Source organism: Acartia tonsa, chromosome 11 (assembly GCF_053477335.1).
Source record: "Acartia tonsa isolate MP-2025a chromosome 11, ASM5347733v1, whole genome shotgun sequence".
Lineage (NCBI taxonomy): Eukaryota > Metazoa > Arthropoda > Copepoda > Calanoida > Acartiidae > Acartia > Acartia tonsa.
Window position 1 is genome coordinate 11440100 of NC_137270.1, and position 25574 is coordinate 11465673.

Sequence of the window (25574 nt, forward strand, 5' to 3'; positions counted from 1 at the left end):
GCTTGATCTAAATTTGAGGACTTGCAAGGTTATAACATTGTTCTTAATCCTTATAATAAAGTAACAGAATGTCCGTTTGTTTGTACCAAAGGATCACGCTAACTACTGAACTTATCTGGTTTTCCTTAACAGGGTAGCTTCTCATAGGTCCCGGGATAGTTTATAACATTTTTGGGGAGTGTACGTACAACAAACCTCCCAAGAGAAATCACCCCTACAAAAAAAATTACCCCCCTCCCTCCCAAAATATTTTTTTTACTTTTTAAAAACTTTTTCAACTCCCACGTCTCAAGTGTCCCTAAAGGCCTCTAGGGGCGTAGCCGTTAGTATATACTTATGGTAGTTTAATCAAATTGGTGAACTGACCTCCTTGTACGTTGATTATAAAGCTGCTATGCTTTTTATAATATTCGCGAGTTACACTAATCCTCTTGCAAGTGTAGGAAACGAAAATAGCTTCGAATTAAAGTAGGCTCAAAAGCAAGAAGGATATGGAACAGTAGGCTAGTAGGCTAGTTATATATAAATGCCTTAGTATTCCAATGGCAAGGACTAACAGGCTTGTGAACATTTAAAAACTTTCAACAAAATGAACTACTCCTCAAAGAATATAGCTGTTGGTCCTAAGCTATTTTCTTGTGGAGTTGGGCACCACCAACTACTCAAAATGGAAAAAAATTGCCCTGCCAATTTTTTTTTTACTTTATTTGTAAGTAAAAACAAATGAGGGGGAAGTGAAAACTCTCATCACACCTTTAAGCGAAGCCCCGATAAAAAAATGCCATCCCAACCCCCAATGATTTCATTGTAGCAACTGAAGCTAAACTTATGGATGTAACTTTCCTCAATTATGAAAAGTTTCTGTATGAAATTTTATCATCGTATATATTATACATATTTAACAAATACAATAAAAAGCTATTATATCACCCTTTTTTGCAAGCTAAAATTTCATTTTCTTATTATTTATAAATAAGATTGGTTTAGAAAAAAAGGTGATTAAACTGAAAGAAACATAATATTTAAAAAAAATTTCCTCATCAAATAAGGATTTTAAGCACACAATATTTTTTACATTGAAAATCTTCTTTTTAATTGTCTGTCTGTCAACTTTGATGCTGAGATTGGGATTAACAGCGTGGTTGAGTAGAGCGGTCTCAACAGTAGAGCGGTCTCAACATCTTCGGTATTGTTTTTAGGACTCAACAGTAGAGCGGTCTCAACATCTTCGGTATTGTTTTTAGGTCTCAACAGTAGAGCGGTCTCAACATCTTCGGGATTGTTTTTAGGTCTCAACAGTAGAGCGGTCTCAACATCTTCGGTATTGTTTTTAGGACTCAACAGTAGAGCGGTCTCAACATCTTCGGTATTGTTTTTAGGACTCAACAGTAGAGCGGTCTCAACATCTTCGGTATTGTTTTTAGGACTCAACAGTAGAGCGGTCTCAACATCTTCGGTATTGTTTTTAGGTCTCAACAGTAGAGCGGTCTCAACATCTTCGGGATTTTTTTTAGGACTCAACAGTAGAGCGGTCTCAACATCTTCGGTATTGTTTTTAGGACTCAACAGTAGAGCGGTCTCAACATCTTCGGTATTGTTTTTAGGACTCAACAGTAGAGCGGTCTCAACATCTTCGGGATTTTTTTTAGGACTCAACAGTAGAGCGGTCTCAACATCTTCGGTATTGTTTTTAGGACTCAACAGTAGAGCAGTCTCAACATCTTCGGTATTGTTTTTAGGACTCAACAGTAGAGCGGTCTCAACATCTTCGGAATTGTTTTTAGGAGCACGGTTAGTGTTCATCTCATTGTTTTCCTCTTCATTTAGGATGAATATAAAGTTAACCATTATTTTGGCTACTGCAGGATGAAACACAATACACTTATAAACAAGGACTGTTACTCCGCTTATCAAAGAGAAAAAGAAAAAGTTGTTGAATCTGTTGAGCTTGTTCTCCAGGAGATTGCAGGAGTTTTCTGGAAAATGTTCTACACATTGTGAAGAATTGAAATCATATGTGTGAATTTTATAAGAACTTACTGCAATTAAAAGCAAGTCTATCAAGCGGCTTCTATTTACAGATTTACTGAATAGAATGATCAAATTTCTTTCGTAACACTTTCCTTTTAGCAACATAAAAATGTCTTTATTTGAAAAGAAAGAGTCATAATCAATTTCAAGTTCTGCTTCTCTTAAAACATTTAGTTTGTGCATTAAGTTACCATACAAACCTGTATAGCGAAATAATGTACATATAACTATAAGCATAGCCACATCAATGAACTTTGTCTCTAGTTGAATCTTTGCTTCATTAGAGTTAAAATCAGTGTATGTAACACCATTAACATATCCTTCTAGAAATGTCAAAAGAAGACAGTAAAATCCATTTAAAGCTGTAATTTGTCCAGGTGTCCAAGAAGTTAAAGAATATTTGATAACATTCCAAATTGTTGGTTCATCACCATACAATTTATATAATCTTATTTCAGAAAGGCCATAAGCAACACTCGCATATGATGCAATTATACTTAAGATATTTATTACAGCCTGTGGAACGAAAAGAATTTGTCCAAGAGGAAGACCATCGTTGATGACCACAAACAGTTGCAAGTAAAGCTGAAGCAATGCCTCACCATCCACCTCTGAACTCTAAAAAAAATTTTGTTATTTGGTTAATAAGGAATCAGAGGATTAAACATATTTTCTTTAAGGGGGGGGAGGGGAGTTTGTACACTTATAGGAAATAAAATTCAGTATAAAATTTTGGGACGTACGTGTGGGCTTGTTTTTATAGTTATCAGCCTAATTCTTTTTGTAAAATCTCTTATGTGACTGGATGTACACACAAAACTTTGAAAACTGAATTTTGGCATTTTACAAAAAGAATTAGGTTGATAACTATAAAAACAAGCCCACACGTCTCTCCCAAAATTTTATACTGAATTTTATTTTCTATAAGTGTACAAACTCCCCCCCCCCCCCTCTTATATCATGAAGTTGAGCCAAGCAAGGTATAGATGTTCTTATTGGCTTAGAATTAGTTTTATTCTGACGAAAAATAGCATATTTAGTGATCATTTAAAGAAATTATATTTTACAATAGTTAAAGTTAACAAATATGAAAATACATAGAACCGAGATAATTAATATCTGTACTTAGAAGGGAGGAGGTAAACTGACTAAAATACAAAGGAAATGGATGGGTGGGTCAGTTAAGTATTTTGAAAGGGTCTTACCTTAAATGCCATATGTTTTTCTTCTAGTTTCTTATCAGCATTGGTGATTGTCTGGTAACCAAGATAGGGAGTGTAGATTGGGTGTAAAAAACAAAACACGTATTCTTTCTTGATTTGCCTTCTATTTGGATCACGTAAAACCTTGCTTATGTTTTGAACGACAGGCACAATCAGGATACCCACTAATCAAAAACATTTTTACTTAAGTATAAGGTAAATTAGATAAAATCTATGCTAAAATAATTACCATGATATCAAAACAAAGAGTTCCAATGCTTTTGTCACATAAAAAACTGACAACCCTCTTTATAAACTATTCCCCTCCCCTCCCCAAAAACAATAGAACATTTACAAAAATTAAATAAAATCTAATGTTAATAACCCTTATATGATTTTATTTAAATTTTGAGGATTTTTCACAAAAACAATTTTGGTGAGGCAGTGATGCAGTGACCATAATTTGTTTTAAGAATCCACCTCTGAAGTGTTTTACTTTTTTTAAAGAAAAATTGGGGGGGGGGGAGATTTCCATTATCACCATCAGCTAAGCACTTAACAAATGAAAACTAAAACAATGCAATAAAAGAATTAGGAAGGAAAGGTCGAAAATGCAGTTGGCCTAGATCATATGATTTTGCACTTGATTTTAGAGGATGGTAATTGTTGATTTAGGTCATTTTATTTGATTAGCAGATTATTATTACTGCTATGGCTAGAAGCATTGCTTTTTTGTATGAAATGTAATTAATATTGTCTGTAAGGCCTAAAATCTTATTGTCCTAAAACCTAAATTTTAAGTAAAAAAAGTTCCTGATATCCAGAAGTATTTTATGTCACTATTCTTATATGCACCAATGGTAAAAAGTAGATCTGATATGACATCAAAAAAGGGAAGGAACACACGCAAGAAAAATTTTAAACAGTTCTGTAAGGTAAAGTGTTCACAAGCCATATTCAGATATGATATTACTATTTGACTAGTTGCTTTAATAAAATATCCTTTTTATGTTCAATGTTATCTTTTAGGTGTGTTAAGTTTGACTCAACTTCACAAGGCTTTCGTAAAAAAAATTCTGTGATGTTTTTTATCCACTATAGGAACTTTATCAATTAGAGAGTTATATTTATAAAACAAATATATATTTTCTTATTGTGGAACAATATATTGTTTTATGTTCCTTTTCTTCAGCCAATTAATTCCAATTGAAATTGCCGCAAAATTTAATATTTTGTTGGGTTAAAGTTGGCATATAACTTTTTATGTAACTGAAGGGGAGTGGGTTTAGAAGGGAAGAAAAAAGGTAAGAGGGTTGTGGGGAAATTTTCCTTTAGAATTGTTTGTCAGAATTACATTCCTTTTTCCCTGTTTTTCTAAAACAATATATATTGTTATATTTGTAAACAAATATTTGTTTATTTATTACCTAATTATATTCTAAACTTATATTTTTGTACTTTTGTCCATATTGATGTGCCTATGAGCAGTGTGATCCTTATTTGAATTAATCTAAATACCAAGGCTTTATTCATTCAAATAATAAATTAAGATAAGGACTTGTAAGTGTAACTTATTGCTTTTAGAGAAAGATAACATTCTGTAATAAATTTTTACCTCAAAAAATATTTTATTTACATATGGATAAAAATAAAGCAAAACAATTATATTCATTGAATTAAGATGAATTTAAATTAATTATTGTAATGTAGAATGTAGTAACATTATATTTGATAAACTATCGTTTTTAGACTTTATCATAGACTAGTAGCCTCATCCCTATATTCTAGAGGAGGGCGAAAAGGGTCAGGAAAATAGCCTAAAACAACCAAAAATAAATTTATAAAGCTTCCCAGAAAAGTAAAATTAATTATGACTACCAGTTTCCAAGATCTCCAGCTCCAGACCCAAAACTTTACTACTTTATATTATTTGATATCCTTTGCTTAATGCATTATGCCTGTTAGGAACCACCATTTCAACAGTTATTGTACAATTACATAGTAGGACGTCTAGATGTAAATCGTTGATGCCAAATAATCTTAATTTTAACAAACTTCTTCATATGTTTGAAACCGATAGGGCAGTGTTCTAACAAGTTATCCTTTTTATAAACAATCAAAGCAATTCGAATCGGCCTGTCTGTCTGTCTGTCTAAAGTGAAACATCTGAGAAAATATCGTAAAATAAGTTTCAGCTATTTTTGGGAGCACGAAAATACATATAAATTAAACTGATAAACAGTTAGGGCTGACCAAATCAGTATTGACCCTAAAATATTTCTTTCGATAATATTTTTAAGGGACCCTCTAGTAATAACAAAATCACTCTTAGAAAAAAAAGAGAGAACATAAAGTGTGAAAAATGTAATTTTTGTGTGGAAGTAAATCAAATTTTACGACATCCCATCTTCGATAATGTTTCAATATAACCCAGGAATCTTAAGGGATAAGACAATGGACAAAAATTTGATGTATGTCCCCAATTAGGCTCTGCAAAATTACCCTTTTTTACCTAAAAACTTATTAGTGTAAAATTTTGAACACTACTAGCATATACCGTTAGGAAAAGATATGATTGTACCCAAGGACGTCCAAGGTGTGATTACCCCCCCCCCCCTCAAAAGAGTTTTACTCTCCCCCCCCCCCCAAATAAAAAAGCTTCGACGCCCCTGATTGTACCAAATGTTTGTAAGCCAACAATGTTAAAACGTGTATATAAAAAATTATTGGGTTAAAGTAAAATTTACAGTCCAATATCCCCTCCCTTCCTGATGTTGATAGAGAAAAATTGTCATTTCATGGGGTTTTTGATTATTAAGTATCAATTTAGAATTATCTATGAGGAAAGGATATTCTAACTAAAAACAAGGACGACAACATCCATAAAAGCGAAGCTCTGAAACGGTAGGACAAACGAACATTAACACTTGTAGAGTGTCAGAACTGAATAATCAGAATATGAATTTAAAAAAAAGGGTAAGTAAATTTGTTGAAAAACTGGATAATATTTAAGGACATACTTATATTTTTAAGGACTTGATTATAGAGATGCTTCGCTAATAACATTGTATTTTGTTGTCATTTGATCAGTATTTCAAAAATCATATTAATAGGATCACTATATCACAAAGTTTGAAATCGACAGGACAATTCTAACATGCCTAAATTAACAAAAAAAAGGTATCCGTTCCGGATGGACGGACCGACCCTAATTATAGAAAAACTTCGTTTTTAAAAATAGGCTTTGTTTAAACTTTACAAGCTGAAAATACGAATTCATTAACATAACATAATCTTCTGAGCTGCATGATTTGATTGTTGTATAACTTTAAGGAAGCTTGTTAATAGTTTAAACATATTTTAGGATGTTTTATTTGCCAATCAATCCTATTTTTTATTTTAAAACAAAATTAAAATTTCTAGAAAGTACCACATAATACGAAGCCATTAATAGTAGAAATATTACTAGCTAAGCTTTTCATAACTAAAGAATATAATTGTTTTTGTTATTCAAAGCAAAGCTTTTCTATAGTTAGGGTCGGTCCGTCTGTCCGTAACGGTTAGTTTTTTTCGTTGGCTAGATTAGACATGTTAGAATTGTTTGAATCGATTTCAAAATTTGCATGATGATTCATATTACAGTAAGGTACGTTTTAGGAAGCGTAGCAACTCTAAAGGTGTTACCAGATTTAAACGTCGATTTAAAACGTGTTGATTTTTAACCTTAAACAATATACTGTAATTAAATAGTTTTGTAAAAAGAATTCTTACAATTTTGATTAGACTCATTCATTTACTCATTTAGTTGACACTCTACAAGTGTTAATGATCGTTTGTCCTACCGTTTCAGAGATTAGATTTTATGGATGTTGTCATTCTTGTGTTCTTATGCATACTATATCTTATTAACCAGGAGGATTCATACCAATTAATTAAACAAACTTTGGTAAATTCAAAGACAGGGTTAAAGTAGCTGAAGAAGATAGAAACCAAGACATTTTTTTGAATTACATTTAACCCTTAACAAGCAGCCACTTTCCGGACCTTAATCTGTTGGGGAGGGGGGGTGGTTGCGTTAAGCGCCCCATATTTTCTTGCTCTGTATTTAATAACTTGTATTGCTAGGTCCTTTTCACTGAAAAGGTTAAGCACATATTTTGTATAGAGTAGGTTTGCATAATTTATTGGTATAGACTAGTTATTTTATGTTGTACATATACAATGCATTCACAAAAAAAAGAGATGCCTAATTGTGTAGGCCTAGGTAATTAGTAATCATCATTGAGTTTCATATCTTAGGCATTAATTATTCTATATAGGCAAGAAAAAATATGTTTATTTTATCTTTTCTACATTTGGATCTAATCTAATCAAGGCATATTAGACTTGTCCTATTGATTTAATATATAGCATAAAGTTTCCTGTAACAATCCGGATGCGTAGCAACTCTCTAATTGTTACCAGAAAGTCTGCATGTTTGTCTATTCAAAATAAATTAAGGTTTGCTTTCATGAATGTTGTCATCTTTGTTATGATTTCAAAATGTTTCATATTGAAAGTTTAGAATTCAGAATAAAATCTGAATAAAAATTTTAACCTTACATTTTATATCTATTTAGGGAAGGTATATGTTTTATCAAAATATAAATTAGTGGATCACTTAGACACCCTTTAACATTATGTAGTAATGTTATTGAGTTGTCACTGAACTGATTGAGATTTAGATGCAAGGGACGCAATTTGTTTATAAAAAGTAGTAAGGTTTTATTATTTGTTCATTTAGATCTCGCTGACATTTAATTGAGTTCTCTACTTTAGGAAAGATTCATACAGGTCCCATACCTTTAAATTAAATCCTGGGATGGTTTTAGGATATTTTTATGGATGTGCCCCCTAACATTTAGTCTAAAACTACGCCCCCCCCCCCCTAAATTAAACAGCCTAAAACTATCCCGCGATCTATATGGATCTTTCCTAAAATGGAGAACTTAATCGGTTCAGTAGTGAGAAAAAGTTACAAAAAAACTTTAAAAATAGTATGATTTTCAAAATACATGTCTCTAATCGCTGATATTTATTATTTTATATGAAAAGGGAGAAGAAAAAAAACATTTTCCTCAGATTTTAAATGTTTATACAATTTGGCAAGTTAAGCGTTGCAGTAGCAAAACTCCTTTTAATTTTGTTAATTAGAAGGTAATAAATTGTTCATTTATATTGTTGAACAGCCTCAGAGGTCTCTAGTGGCTCTATGAAGAATAACCAACGAGCGAAATAAATCTAAAATAATACGTGGGGGCAGATAAAAAGTTCGTAAAATCCCCAAACGACAGCTGAAAATCACGTATAGATTTCGTGATTTTTTTCCGAATTGATTTCGTTGTTGGTATAAGCTGTTAAATTTTACTTTTTTATTAACTTCCCCTGAATAAGGTAAAACTTTCTGGAAGAAGATTCACTGTTAAGGAAAGCCATATTATTGAAATCATTTGGCCCAGACACACACATACAGACAGAAAGACGAATAAACATCCTGATACTTTTATACAAGGATTACTATAGCTATCCCACGACTGCCTGACATTGTAGCAGGAGTATTTAAGAATTCTAAAAAACAAACAAACTTACCAAAGCCAAACTTTTGTGCTTTTTTGCAAGGACACGTAACATTTCAGGTTGGCAAAATATTTGTGACATATTTGACATTCCTCACAATTTATGTGATATACACACTAACGTACAAGGTTATTTATAAGGTGGCATATTACGATTGCGCTCGTTTAGTTGGTTCAAGTTATATTATTATTGTATATTTTATACATAAAAACATTCTTTTAAAATTCGTAAACATCCAATACAAATGTATATCATATTTTAATTATTCCATTATGATCTAACTAATCACTGAACCAATTGGAACCATTTAAGTATACTACTTAAGGAACACTTCATATATCTCCAGGAATATTTGAAAGTCCTGTGATGGTTTAATGCTATTTTCTGCAATCTCCTGTAAGATCTCGCAAACTGCAGTACTGATCCGTCTGCAATGTGTAGGGAAGCAATTATTGAATCCTCAGGTTTTAGGCTGTTTTTTTTGAAAGCCAGAAAGGGGAATAGAATTATTCCCCTTAAAAACAGTGCCCTAAAAGAAAAAAACTAACAATCTCCTCAAGTTTTTATAACTAAGCTATTTTACTAAGTAAAAAGTGTACCTTAAGATTCAACCCTTTTCATATCTAAACATTTAAAAATATAAACAGAAATTAAAATCTCATATATTTATTCAATATATTAAAAGTGAAAAATTAAAGTGATATTTTTTTAATTATCTTATTTACTTTATATAAATACGTGTTTTAGAACTTGGTAAAAACCTCAAAAATAGGGATGGGATTATAAAAGAAACAAACCAGGAAGGGAGGGGACATTGGTCTTTTTATTATACTAGTCCCCAAAGTTCAAATTAAATTGTAATTTCTTATTCCTTGGCTTAACAACTTTAGGGGATTTTATTGAATTTTAATTGGTGTCCAAACGTCTAAACAACTAATTGTAATCTACAGAAGGGGTAAATTTGTGTATCATCATTGGGGATAAAATCAATTTATCGGCCGGTTGTCTTATACCTTGAGATTCTAGGCAATAAGCACTAAGGACAAACAGACATTAATATATATTTAGTGACAGCGCTTTTAATTATGAAACTTAAAAAAATCATTTAGAATGTTTGTTAATATTCTTTACTGAAAAGCACACTATTTTATTATTTGTTTGATAGTTAACTAGCGGATACGCTCCTAGAGGCCTTAAGGGGCAATTGAGGGAAGGGGAAGTTGCAGAAGTCTTAATTTTAAATACATAGCTATAAACCTTCATTGTATCATCTGAAAACCAGATGCAGTTTTTAGTGCCTAACAAACAATGACGTCACACAGTACAAATGACCAATGATAGGCCAGTATACAATGTGATTTACCAATAGTAAAATGTATGCTGGCCCATCATTGGTCATTTGTATTGAATAACGTCATTTTTTATCATTTTCAGGTTAATCGGTTAGCGAGATCCTTTGCTACACACGCATAGATATCCTTTTACTTTTGTATAAGGATCAAACAGACAGACGTCCTTACTCTTTTTTCATACCCAAATTAAATATCTGACCCTATCATAAAAAGAAACACAGATATCCAAAACTGTTAAAACTGAAAAAAGAAGTGCAACTATAAGAAAGCTTTCCCGAAAAATGAAAAATATTTTAATATGCAAAAATAATAATACAGAGAAAAAATTTACTGGCGATCTATAGGTGTCACAAAAGAAAATTTTATTGCTATCATTTTGACTTTTGGACTTTGGACAGCTAGGATAAATTTATTTTTAATGACATTTTCTATATTTTATTTGAAGCTAGTAAAAGTGGCTGACTCAGATTATGACGTCAAAAAAAATTAACCAATGAGAAGCCAGTATACACTGTAATTGACCAATGGTAAAATTTCTAGTGGCCTCTCATTGGTTAATTTTTTTTTGTCTTCATAATCTGAGTCAGCCACTTTTACTAGCTTCTTTTATTTCCAAATTTCCTATAAAGTAAAAGGAGAACGCATTTTTCATATCCAATATGTTTTTTTTTATATTTTACTATCTAAGGAAATCTGTCTTCAATAAAAAAATAACTAAATTTGCCTTTCTGTAGTTGTCCCTAAAGAAGATGCTATTCCCAACTTTTAGATTTATGTTGGCAAACTTTTAATTGAAACAGAATTTCCTTTTTCAGAGCATAACTTTTCAGTTTGGTTATGTTAATACAGCGGATCCCACAATACAACCAAAAAAAAACTATAAACCAGTTACATTTATCAATTCTTAAACCATTGTTAAAGATATAAAAGTAGGGAGGGGGGACCATTAAACCGCCAATGCTTTAACGATAAATTTTTAAAACATGTTTTTTTGCACAGCTATTTTCAAAACTATTAGAATTTCAAAAAGATATAAAAAGAAATGGAGTGCTTAGCCTTTTTGTCTCTCCCTCCCCCGATCTGTTACAGTTAAAACAATTGAAAAGAAGAAAAGTGTTTCCAGTATCTCTTCATGTCATCCTAAAAAATCACATATTGAATTATATTATAGACAAGGATTCGAACCATTTCTTAAATCTAACCGTGGGTACCAAGGACACCAGGTGCCCGTATCTTGAGAACGGGTGGTGGGAGAGAGCTAAAACTCCGTTTTTGAGTTTGGTACCCCTACATACATGTTTTGAAGGAATTTGCTATGTTTTGCAAGAATTTGCTATGTAAAGGACAGAAATGCTATGTTTTGCAAAAATTTGCTATGTTTTGCAAGAATTTGCTATGTTTTGCAAGAATTTGCTATGTTTTGCAAGAATTTGCTATGTTTTGCAAGAATTTGCTATGTTTTGCAAGAATTTGCTATGTTTTGCAAGAATTTGCTATGTTTTGCAAGAATTTGCTATGTTTTGCAAGAATTTGCTATGTTTTGCAAGAATTTGCTATGTTTTGCAAGAATTTGCTATGTTTTGCAAGAATTTGCTATGTTTTGCAAGAATTTGCTATGTTTTGCAAGAATTTGCTATGTTTTGCAAGAATTTGCTATGTTTTGCAAGAATTTGCTATGTTTTGCAAGAATTTGCTATGTTTTGCAAGAATTTGCTATGTTTTGCAAGAATTTGCTATGTGAAGGACAGAAATGCTATGTTTTGCAAGAATTTGGTAAGTTTTCCAAGAATTTGCTATGTTTTGCAAGAATTTGCTATGTCTTGTAAGAATTTGCTATGTGAAGGACAGAAATGCTACTTTTTGCAAGAATTTGCTATGTTTTGCAAGAATTTGCTATGTTTTGCAAGAATTTGCTATGTGAAGGACAGAAATGCTATGTTTTGTGAGGTTTTGCTATGTGAAGGACAGAAAAGCTAAGTTTTGCAAGATGAAGGACATAAGCAGCCTTCCTAATGTAAGAATTTGTCAGACAAAGGACATAAGTCACCTCCCTTAAGTTAGATTTTATTAGATGAAGGACATAAGTAGCCTTCCTTAGACCAATTTCCAGTGACTTCTGTCCTAATTAGGAATGACTTTGTTTTCTTTCCATGATCCAAAAAAACTTTCCAGAAATAGTTAAATTCATATCATAAAATTTTGTTAGTTATAATTTAGTCGGGGCCTTGGACCCCTCGGGCATAAAAAAAACTAGAATCTTTCTTTGTACTATCCGCGAAAAGCTGTCTATAAGACGATGCGCTAAATAATCATCATAGACTTAAACACAAAATTATATTAAAACATGATATTAATGAATTTAACCTGATTATGGAAACTCTTAATAAAGGATTTGTAAAAAGGTAGCAGCATATTTTTAGTTTTACATTCTTATTAGAGATTTATATTCGAATTTTATTTTGATCTTGGTATGTTAATATTAATTCCACAGTAAATGAAAATTTTGGTCTTACATTTAGAGTATGTCTGTCTTTTAATAATTAAAGAGTTGCTGCGATTTCTAAATTGTATTATTTTGTTACATGCAAAGTTTAAAATCAATCAGACGAACCTAGCATGATTGAATTTACAAAAGCTTCGCCATCAAAAAATAAACAGTAGAATGTTACATTTGGATCGCAAATTTTGCATAATGGACGGACTGACCACAATCTTATAGAAGCTGTAATTAAACACAAACGTCCTTTTTTTCCCAAGAAGTGAGGGAACATTGGACTTAAAATTGAATGGATACCCAATATTTTTCAACCACCTCATCTTATTCGCTGGCTTAAACATTTGGGTACTTTTATTGAATTTTGATTGTTAATTTCCCTACTATAGTAGTGTCCGAACTTTTCAACCAAAGTTTCATCTACAGGAGTAATTTGGTTTAACATCATTGGGGATGTATGTCAAGTTATCACCCATTGTCTTATCCTTTAAGATCCCTGGCTTTCCCTCAAAATGAAATGACATATACAATATACATATACAAAATGTTTTACATAACCTAACTTTTCAGTTTAAATATTTAAATTTTTAAATTCAGAGACTTTAATGTAAATGTTATCTTTTAATTACTTTTCACTACTTTTGCCAGGGAATCTGGGAGGGGACAATGGATGATAATTGAACCTAATTCTGAATTATTATGTTTATTATTCTGTCTCTAGTAGATTGTTAATATTAGAGGGAAAATATAGGATTAATTTCATTAGTTTGGTACTTCATTCCCTGATTTTTTTTTTGTATTTTCTGTTTTTAATTTCTCTTGTATCCCTTTTTTTATCTTTCTTTCTCTAATTTCTTATTATATTTCTCTGTATTCCTTTTCTATTTTTGTCTTTCTCCCTCTATATCTGGAGGGTAAAGGTACCCTCGCTCATTATAAATAAAACTTTCTAGGAACTGAAAAAAGCTTCAATGTCTTATCGTTCCAGAAGTTAGCGAGATTGTTTGCTACAGACTGACTGGAATACATCCTTTAAATTAAAAAATACAAAAACAATAAAAGTATTTCTTTACTTTTAATGACTTTTTAAAGCTTTTTATAATATTGTCATCCTTGTTTTAATTTTAATTTGAATAGCAAAATTAGAATTTTGTTTTAATTTCCCTTGAAACAAGTAAAATATACATTCAAACTATTTTAGATTATATTTTTGATAAGATTCTTATTTTGTTTAATTTGAAAATTAAATATTTGTAAAATTAAATTGGCTTTGTACAACTAGGTAATGTAAAGGCTGCGCCACTAGTCTCCAGATAAAAGAATAATATAAAAAATTGGTGAAAGGTACACTTTATTTTATACCATTTTCTGATGTATTCAGAATTTATAAACCCTAAAAATAGCGTAAAACCACAAAAAGGAAAAAACTGAGGAAAGGCATTGTGTAGAACCTACTCTAATTACTTAACCTTTATCTAAATATCCTAACTTTACAAACTTACAAAGCAATAACAACTTGTTTTTTTATGCAACAAGATTTTGGATGAGACCATACTTGTCAATATACATATATTCACCCTTCCCCCTCCTTACTTCTTAGTAACAAGATTCTGAAGAATTATAAAGAAGAAAAAGTATGAGGGAATTTTATTGTTTGTTTTCATTGTATATTTTACCAGTTGGGGAATTGGAAAGAGCGTTTCAAAAATTTCTGAGAAATACTGAAATTCTAATTTATTATATTGGGTACCCTTTTAGAAGTGCAAATTAGGATCTTGCTAACTGCTGCTGCTTTGATATGGTTCTCCTTATTAGTGAAGCTTCTTGTAGGAACAGAAAATATTTGTCACTTTTTTGTAATTTAAAAAACAAAAGTTATACAGTACAAAACTTTCATTCTTTTGAACTTTGATTCTTTTAAACCCCCATCCCTTCTACCCCTTCCCTTTACACCAAAACCAGCGGTTAAATTGCTCAGTTTCAAACAAACCTTTGTACAGTAAAGAATAATAGAAGGGATAACCATATTCATTATAATACATTTAACATTTTCTTTGTATTTTCGAGCACTTTTTCATTATTTTGTTGTTTCTTTACTTTAAAATAACCTAATTTTTTTTCAAAATATATATCTGATTCTACTATAAATATATGAAATATGGTTAATTTTGTGCAGGTTGACAAGGATTAGATGTGATTTAATCGAAATATATTCCTACAAATTGAGCTGTGTGTTTTTCCTTGGATAGTCTCTTTTCAACATCGCTGCCGTGTATTATTCCATTGTAATTAGTAATTGTAATTGTTACAAAACTTTTTCCAGTATTGCTATGAAACTGAATAATATCCGGTGGATTATAACTGGTTTTCAGCCATACTTAAACGTTATGTATAGCATCGTATTATATCCAGTTTTCTACAAATATAAAAAACTACAATCATAAGAATAAAACCAGGGTTTTAGCCAATGCCTTTGGCATCTCGGGGCTAAAAAAACTGGTTTTAATCTTATAATTTTACATTTTTATATCCGCCGAAAGGTGTTTATAATACGATGCAATAAATAACTATTCCATACCCCTAACTGTTGATTGGTAAATATATTGATCAAATGTGTCTAGATCAACAAGTTCACTTTAAATAACAAGGATTATTATTTTATCAAAATGACCAGACATTAGATTTGAGTAAATTATCTTAGTAAATTTATATTGTTTGTATGTTATGGAATCAAATGCTTTTATATCTGGCGAGTGAACTAAAATGAAAGAGCCTCTTAAAACAAGCAAAAATGCATTACATTAATATGCATATTTGAAAATTGAATTTGTAAAGACTGATTCTTTAATCTTTAGTACTAACTTATATGAAGCTTTGCTCCTTGGCTAATAATTCCATTTGTTAGATTTCATGACAGTATTCCAAATCAGGGATCTAAAGGGATCAAACAATGGCCAATAAATTGTTGTATATCCTTAATGATTTAACAAAAAAAATACTCCTTCTGTAGATTATAATTAGTGATTGAAACGTTTTGACACTAAACTAAATGAACACACCATTAAAATACAATGAAAATCCCAAAGATGTTAAACAAGAAAACGTTAATTTAAAAGTCCAATGTCCCCATCCTCCCTGATTTCAAATATATTTTTTTACAGCTGTAGAAACAGAAAATATGATAAAAGTAAATTTATTAGATTTAGATGATTAGTTTATCCAAATATATCATGAGTAACCTAACAAATTTATGTCTTTGGCCAAGTAATGATGCATTTTCTTCGGTAAAATGGTAGGACAAACGAACATTAACACCTTCAGGGAGCCAGATATCTGATTGGTTTAGGAGTAATCAAATGAGCTTAAATCCTGATAAAACTAAAATCATGATATTTATTAAAAATGAAAATACTATTGATTGGAATGCTCTTAATATTAAGCTAAACTTTAACAATGAAAATGAGTTTGATCCTGAGAAAATAAAAATCTTAAATTATGTCAATTCAAGTAGCAATATTCCTGCAATTAAATTCCTAGGTGTATTTATAGATCCTTCTTTAAATTCTAAATATCATGTAGAACATTTACGTAAAAAGATTTCTAGTTCCTTATTTCTTATAAATAGAGCTAAACATATACTGAATTTAGATAGCAAAAAAATGCTTTTTCATTCACTTATAAATAGTCATTTACTTTACTGTTTACCTGCCTGGAGTTGTGGTCTACAATCTACTATGGAACCATTAATTAAATTGCAAAAAAAGGCAATATGAATTGTTTTTAGTAAGAAACACATCTCACACACAATGCCTTTATTTAAAAAAATAAATGTCCTTCCTTTACATGAATCAGCTAATTATTTGAAATTATTATTTATGTATGATTTTATAAACAGTAAGCTACCAAGTTCCTTTCAAGGTACATGGCTTCGCCGTAATCAATTACATACCAGAAATCTTAGAAACTCTAATATGTTTGATGTTAAAAAACCGAAGTTTAAATCTATTGAAAGATTTCCTAAGTATCATTTCCAAGAATTATGGAATAACTATTGTAATAATGATTTATTAACCCACAATCAATCAAGAAAAAAATTTATTAAAAATCTAAAAGAATCTTTGTTATCAAGCTTAACTTTAGTGTGTAACAACCCATTATGTCAAGAATGTAGATAAATTAATATTTCTTTTCAATATTGTTTGAAATCTGATAAATTAATCAAAATCTATTTGTTGAATTTTTTTTTTTTTATTTCTATTATTGCAATAATGGTGTGTGACTTGTATGCCCTAATCAATCCTTTCCATTATCATTTTCCTCTCCAATATAATTTTATTTATTGCTTATTATTTTTTTTTCTATTTTTTTTGTCTTATTTATATGGTGGCCTGTATGAAAACAATGTGTGAATACACATTACTGCATACTTCCTAGTTTTTAGGAAACTGCCATTTGGGAAGAAATTTTTTTTTATAAATTAACCATATCAATAAAATTTGACTGTATATATAAATGTATATAATATTCATTTAATTCATTTGTTATTTTGTTGTTTTTTTTATTCTATGTATGTACACACAAGAACAATAAATCTAATCTAATCTAACCTAATAAGCAGAACATAATTTTTTTTTCAAATTAAAAATCAAAAATGTAAGTCTAAACAAAAGTGTACATAAATTTGTTGCAAAATTGCTTAAGTACAAGATACAGTAAAAGTACTTTTATTTTGATTATATGATTATTTTGATAAAAAATTATATCTTGTTGTCCTGGAAATCATTATTACAAAATCAGATTGATAGGATATACATACAAAAAAATTATTGTCAAAAAAGTTAAAAATTATCTTGTTTTAAATAGGACTTTCTGTTAACGATTTTAGAGTTGCTAAGCTTTAAAATGGTACCTAACTATTGCAGGAATCATCTTGCAAAGTTTGAATGATTGAGAAGCTACTCTATCAAAGATTTGACCATTTTAGTTTTTGTAAAAAGTTGAAAAAGGGTAGAGAGCACAAAAAAATAATAGTTGGACGGTCAAAGTGATTTAATGAGCAGAGGCGCAGTGTTCATATATCAAGAATAAATATATAGGAATATGTCGTACATGTGTCTTAATACTTATGTTTTTGTATCATGATTGACAGATCAACGGCCAAAGTAAATTATATATTGAACGCTCATTTATTTAGGGTATCTTCAACATGAAAATTACATCTTTTCCCAAAGCGTTACTGATCTACGGACGGACAGAGTGCTAGAGTGAAGTTAGGCCAAACGGAAACTACTAGTTATATAGTAGTGGCACAACTCTACTGTTAACTTAACTAAAATGAAAGATGGATTAAAAGGTCGTCTTTCTATGGTTCAACTTTTTTGATATTTTAAGCCATTTATTTCAGCATTTTAAGCAGCGGAGCTACTCTATACAACATATGTATGTATCTGAAGAATTCAATTAATGTACACAATTATGGTAAACAAAAGTTTCCTTTTTAGTAGAATTATATGTGGAAAGTGTGGACATCGCTGGTTTGTGCAACCAAATTTTGAAAATAATCCCCATAATTCTAAGCCAATGAATATTAGAAAGATTTATGTATAGAAAAACAATTCTAAAGGAAAATTTCCCTTCATTCAACCCCTTTCTCTTTTTTCCCCTTATTACACACTCCCCTTCACTTACGTTTAAAAACAAGTCTTATTCCAACAAAATATTAAATTTTGCGGCATTTTCAATTGGAATTGATTGGCTGAATAGCAGACCCTTGGTATAATGGACATATTTACTGTATTTTTGACTTGTTAAACATGTTTGATATGGAATATTTAAAAACTTAGTTTTATACTTTTTATATTTATATTTAGTTTTGTTAGTTTAGGTTTTTGCATATGTACTTTTGAATCTTTTTTTTCTTTTAAAGCTAAAAATGCAGGAATCTCATTACTTATCCTTTGAAGGTTTAAGGCTATATTTAAGTTAAATTATATTTTTTTCTTATATAAAATCACGAAACCTTTCCCTAAAGTTTTTATCAAGTAATAATAGACAAAAGTAAAATTATGTTAACAGTTTTTATCTGTTCATACCTTTAAATGTATTTGTTGCAATGAATTTTTTAGAGCAACATACTAAAATCTTCGTCTGTCCTGCTAACAAACATATTCTAAATCCGCTTAATCTACAAAAAATATGCATCAAACTAAGGATTACAGCATACACCTGATAGATAGATAGATAAATACATAAATGGATAGAGAGATATATGTATAAATAGATATAAAAATAAATAGATAGATTTGGAGACACATAAATAGATATACCTTATTATACAGAGTAGTAAGGTTCCCAATACTGAACAGATTGAGTTCTACATTTTAAGGAAGCTTAACGCAAGCAAGCGCACCCCAAATTGTACACCACCCTTGATAAAAAATCGAGAGGGGTTTGAGATTTAAGGTTGTATTACAAACAAAAAGAGGGGTGTCTTTATAGTGTCTTTATAGGTGTCCACCCGCCCATTTAAAAGTACAAAAAGAGTCCCCGAATGAATTGGTAAATAGGCGTGCGAAGCTTGCAAATTTTTTTAACAATCCCCTTTACTTTAAGGGGTGTGTGACTATTTTATCCTATAGACCCTTGGAGGTTAAGATGGGCGTATACACTTCCTTTTAGCACGCCTTTTTATTTTATTATTAGTTTCAAGTCATTGGATTACTAAAGGTCCCTTTTCTACTCCTCCCTCTTATTCAATTATGAAGTCCCTAGATGAAAAGTGCGCAACCGCTTGCATTTATTTAGATAGATAAATGGATCAATAGATAGATAGTATGTGAAAGTGATTTTAGTGTTTCTAAAAGATAAGACAAAAGTTTGAAAATGAAAATATTTTCCTAAGAAAATTAGTTTAAAATCCCTTATTGGAAAATTTCAAAGTTAGGCTTTATCCGAAAATTCAATAGACTGTGTTTATCTTATAAAGTTGTTTTTTTACTTTAGACAACTTAAGTTAAGTTATATTGAGGATACAAGATTAGGGCAACGTAGGTATATGCCTCACAGAGTTAGGGACCTCCGATAGGATTATGCATAGGGAATAAAACTAATTCATTCCTTAGCTGTGCTCGCAAGAAGAATCCAGCAAGGCGGAATCCAGCGGACACGTACGGCGAAACAAAATGCATATTATAGAGAAGCTTCACTCTTTAACCACAAACAACAGTAGGTCAAGATATATACAAGTTTATTGAAGGAAAGTTAGCACAATACTGAATTAGGTTACCTATCTAATTTAGGTTAGGTACAAAATAAAAGGATTAAACACCTTCCCCTTTTGGTGTATTATGGGAGAGGTCTCTATGTACAAATGGCCATAGGTTAGCATAAATTATTATTACAGTAACCTGGCTTTACAGCAGTTATTAGGATTTTCCAAAGGAGACCAGCTACTTCGTTTTATGTCTGTCCACTACAAAAGCACCGGCTTGTTTATAGAAGCAAACTATTATATATATGGCTATCTCTTTTTGGCAGATATTTTCCACGTACCCCCCCCCCCTCCTCCTTTTTTCTACTTAAAAAAACAATTTCTTCGACGAAGCCCAATCTGTCCCACTTTTGAGCAAGACGATTCCCTTTTCTCCAATCTCTCTTGAAGAGATTTTCTTCCCCCCCCCCCCCTTCCTTTTTTCTTTTACTTTATATGACGTCATATAGGAATCATCTTGCTCAAAAGTGGGACAGATTTGGCGTCGTCGTTTCTTTACCTGCAATAAGTTTAACCTTGTGCCTCCCTATATACATGTCACTCTGTACATCAAAGTAAATCAGTTAAAGAGGTTTCGTGATTGTTCTACTAGTTCAGATTCCTATTTTCCCAAACTAGAATAATTGCTAATACTGCGCTACCTTTGGACATGATTGTCCTTAATTAGTTTTACTATGGTCCAAATGTGGGTGTAGAGAAATGCATGACACACGAACCCTATGTTTGACTGGTGAAATTAGAAGCTTAGTGCCACCAAAACTTGAAAACTTTTAAGACAAGTCAATAAACTTAGTTAAACCAGAAGACAAATATGGACGTTGAATCTGAAAAACAAGGATGAAAACATTCATAAAAAGTGAAAGTCAACGACTGTTAATAGAGGATTCACCAAGCAAAGTTTGAAATTGATAGGACAATTATAAAATATCACATTTAACGATAAGAGCTATCCCTTACGGACGTATGGAGCCTCGAACCAACACTATAATTATAGAAAAGATCCGTTTATAACATTTTAAACATTTTTGTTTTTGGAGTCATTAATACAAAAAAAAATTGGATGAATACAATAACACATAGATTATTAACAGCTTTAAAAGACCAATTTGTTTTGAATGGACCTACGACCTTTCTGGTAACGATTATATAGTAGATACGCAATCTATATAGTATCTATTTGTCACATGAATCATCATATCAAATTTGAAATGTTTAGGGAAATTCTAACATGCATAAATTAACAATAATAGATTCTAGGACAACAAATTACAATATTTTAAGCGAAGCATCTCTATAATCAAGTCCTATAAATGTAAGTATATCTAGAACAGTATCATGAATTTATACATAATTTCTTAATCTGATACTCTACAAATGTTAATGTTCATTTGTTATACCGTCTGCTTGGCTTTTGTGGATGTTGTCATCCTTGTTTGTAATAATTTTATGTCGGGTTTTCTTTTAAATGGGCTTGTTCGAAACCAGAAATGATCAGATTTTTCTAAACAGATCGTGTTCTAAAGTACCCAAGCAAGGTACCTAGAAAAAACTTCCTTAAAAAGAATAGAGTATTATTTTTATTATTCAGCAGTTATGTAAACTTTAATGGACATACATACAAATATACTTCTTGAGCAAACCTTTGAAGTCGGTTTATAATCCTTAAATATGCTACTATTGCATAAGATCTTTAAACTTATACACACACACACACACACACACAGAGAGACACACACACATACCACTACCCCACCCATTTCCTTTACCAACGGAAATGGGGTAATCTCCTCTTTAGAACCCCCTTTATTGACTTACTATGTACTACGCCTTATTTAAAATTAAGAGAAAAATATTTTTGGTTCTCTCTCTCTTTCTTCCTCCCCCCCTCTCTCTCTCTCTCTCTCTCTCTCTCTCTCTCTCTCTCTCTCTCTCTCTCTCTCTCTCTCTCTCTCTCTCTCTCTCTATTACTTTCTTTCTTTCTCTCTTTTCTCTACCTTTCTTTATTTCTGTGCCACTATTGAAAAAAAATTCGAACAAATGAATTCCTGAAAAGTATAAAAAAAAGTACTGTTTACAAAAGTCCTTAAGCACCCTCAACTAATAATCCAAAACTAAAGAAGTTATTATGTTGTTTATCATCATTGGGGATGTACATCAATAAATCGTCCATTAAATCCCTAAATAAATCCTTTTTTTAATAATCTATTAACACAAACATAATCTTTTAAATTTATACATTTTTAAATTTCTATAAAAATTTCACTGTACGCTTTCTACCTTCTCCCCCCCCCCCCCTCACCCCTCTCCCTAACACGCCCCTCCATTAAACCATTATGGTTGAGCCTTAAAACCAGAGAGAAAAAACAGGCATGAACCAGGCCAACCACTCGGGCGGTACGGTACGGTAAGTTTGGGCAGGATAGCTGGGTAGTACGGTACGGTACGGAGATTAGTGGGAAGGGGGTAAAGGGAGAAGATACAGGTGTGTAGTGTAATGAGAGAGAGGAAGTAATTATTCAATACCACAAAAAATCTTCTAAAATCTAATTTTCACGGATTTTTTGTTTTTTATGTCTGTCATTTTGTTGTTTTAAGCAAAAGATTTTAGAAGGGCTTAGATCGATTTTATTCTCTTTGAAAAGCTGGCTGTAATAGACTTTTTTGGATGGTTCTAGGCTCTTGTTTTTTTCTTTTATGCCCCTTCCTACAATATTCGGGCAAAGGAGGTAGTTTCAATAACATATAAATATATGATTTGTTATAGAATTTAACCTAACTAAAGTGTATAATATTATCAAATACAGCATATTGTTTTTTGCTATTCTAAATTTTGTGTTACATTCAAAAATTATCAGGCTTTGAGAGGAGAGAGACAAAGAGGCTCTTTCTCTCTATATTTCTTTCTTTCTCTCTCTATCTCTCTCCCTCTCTCTCTCTCTCTCTCTCTCTCTCTCTCTCTCTCTCATGTTATTTCTCTGCTCCTATATTACTAAAGCTCAACAGTGCTATATAGAGTGTAGTGTTGTGGACATAAGTCAATGTTACAAAACCTTTCATTAAAAATGTAATTTTACAAAATAAAAGCTATTGTCATAAAATCACAATAGTTAGTTATATATATGAATAAACAGTGATTTTCTGCGCATTTTTTTATCATAACAAAACTATCAAATAGTTTTTAAATAATAATTTTTAGTGAGAAATGAGAATTATGATTGTGAATTATATTAATAAAGTTGGTTGTCTGCTACTGCTGTGACTATATGAGTAGGCTGGACGGGAAAAGGTTAACTTTGTCTCAGGAGACTTCTCAAGAATATATATATTTGTAAAAGTTAGCCTGGTCAAAAAATATTGCAATTCAATAATTCCTTACTAGCAAGGTTCATTAGAATTGAAACATAGCGTACCAAAAAACATCACTTACAGTAGCTTGGTCTAAAATGTGATTTATTAATTTTTTGCTAGCAAGGATAAAAAAAACTTTTGGTTACAATATAGAAGTGACAAACACTACTTAAAAACCTGTTTTAATAAAATGATATGCTTAATTATTAAAAATTATACATTATGCATGTAAAAAGTACTTTAAAGTAAAAATATTGTCATTCATTTATGTAAAACATAAAGCAAAAATGTTTGACATTATTTCTAAAAATTCATTAAAATATCTAGTTTTTACTAAGGTTCATATTGGCATAATCTTCTTTTTTACTTTAACAATAAAAAAAATTTTGTTCACAATTGTAATAGTACATTTTTTGTAGGTAATTAAAATCAAATTTTAGAGTAATTTACGGAAAGATGCGTCTGTCAGTGGAAAATTTTAATAACCAAGCCAAATAAGAAAATATAAACTATAATGTTTAGACCAAAAAACGTTGACTGATATTAAACTACCAGAATTTGTAGATTACACTTGCTTTTTATAATAAAGAAAAACTTTTTGAGTAAGGCTATAATTATAGGATAAGATAGACAAAAAAATTGAACATTTACTTGAGATAAATATCTTTAATACAAAGTAACTTGATGTCTCTCTGTCCGTCCGTCTGTCCCTTAAGATATCGGTAACCACTGAACCGATCGGATTCTACCCTTCAGGGAATATACCTACTGTTCCTGTGGTTTTAAACACAACACACCCCCCCCCCCCCCCCACCCATAAAAAAGACCCTAAATTTTTGTATTACCTCATGGGGCAAAGCTAGGGGTGAAGCCGCTAATATGACATAATACATGAAGTTATTATTGCTAGAAAAATATTGTATTCAAAATTTCTGAAATAATGAAAAAAGTTTATAAAAACAAGGATGTCAATATTCCAAAAAGGAAGAGTTAAAAATATTTTTGAAACTTTTTTAAGGGATAAGACATGGATTATAATATGATATACATCCCAAAAGATGACGATAAATAAAATGACCCTTTATTTAGGTTTAAATTATTGGTTGAAAAGTGAAGACACGACTAAAGAACCAACAAATCAAAATTCAATAAAAGTACCCAAAGTTTTTAAACCCAAGATTAAGCCAACGCGGTTATAAAGCTTTGGGTACCAATGGTATTTACAGCCTAATGTCCCCTTATCCCCTGGTGAATAACGAAGAGGTCAGCTAACTTGTATAGAGTTGCTGCAAGATCAATACCATATAATCTCTGACATCAAAATAAGTATGAACGAACTGGCAAAATTTAATCACTGAAAAGCTTCGTTTTTTAATAGAGTAGAATGATTTATTACACCAAAATGTCATATTTTCTTAGTTTAACATTTTATAAAAAGGGAAAAAGAGACAAATTACTATATACCTACTATACTTTTCATATAGAAGAGTTGGGATGCTTGTCTGATACTTATTATATCTAAATGGCACAACAGGTTCAGCTGTGCTTTTAAGGAATGTTTATGATTTTGCTGCGGATTGAAACAATATAACCAATACAAAAAAAATCCTAAAAATGTATTTATAGATTTAAACATTAAAAAAAAACTGTTTATGATATTGCTTTTTTGACAGGCAAAATTAAATGGCATTTCTGGACAAAGAAACTTAAAAAACTAAATATAACTACTTTCCATTACTTAATCTAGGGCCTTATCAACTATCGTTAAAACCTAGGGATTTAAAGGGATAAGACAATGGCTTATATTTTAATTTAAATCAATAATGATGATGCACAAATTTACCCTTCTTTAGTATATAATTAGTGGTTAAAACACTTAACTTGATGAACCAACCAATCAAAATATAATAAAAGTCCCCAAAGTTGTTGGACCAACAAATAAGAAAACGATAATATGTAACATTGGGAACTAGTGTAATAAACAACCCAATGTCTCAATCCCCTAAATAATACAAAAACAGACTATCACAGCTCTGTATATTCAAACATTCCTATTGGCTATTACTAAAAATATTTGGCTATAGAAAGACATTCAAAGTTGGAACAAAAATGGTTTGCATATCCTGTATGTACAATATTCTTATTATTACTATCCTGAGTATGCTACACAATGTATACATTATATATATATATATAAATACAAAGCATAACCCTTGACTTAATTGTGTCCCAAAAGTATATATTTGTTTGTTTACATTTGT

The 25574-nt window shown here is 30.9% G+C and overlaps 1 protein-coding gene across 1 annotated transcript in view; it reads right to left on the reverse strand.

Moving 5' to 3' along the window:
• Nucleotides 1-994: 994 nt before the first annotated feature.
• Nucleotides 995-25574, reverse strand: part of LOC145331114 (uncharacterized) — a 40852-nt gene continuing 16272 nt past the window's right edge. Inside the window, exons 2-3 of the mRNA XM_080175743.1 lie at nucleotides 3237-3418; nucleotides 995-2649 (exon numbers count right to left, since the gene is read on the reverse strand). Coding sequence (XP_080031869.1) covers nucleotides 1072-2649; nucleotides 3237-3418 — 1760 coding nt within the window. The 3' untranslated portion in view covers nucleotides 995-1071. The remainder of the gene's footprint in view (nucleotides 2650-3236; nucleotides 3419-25574) is intronic.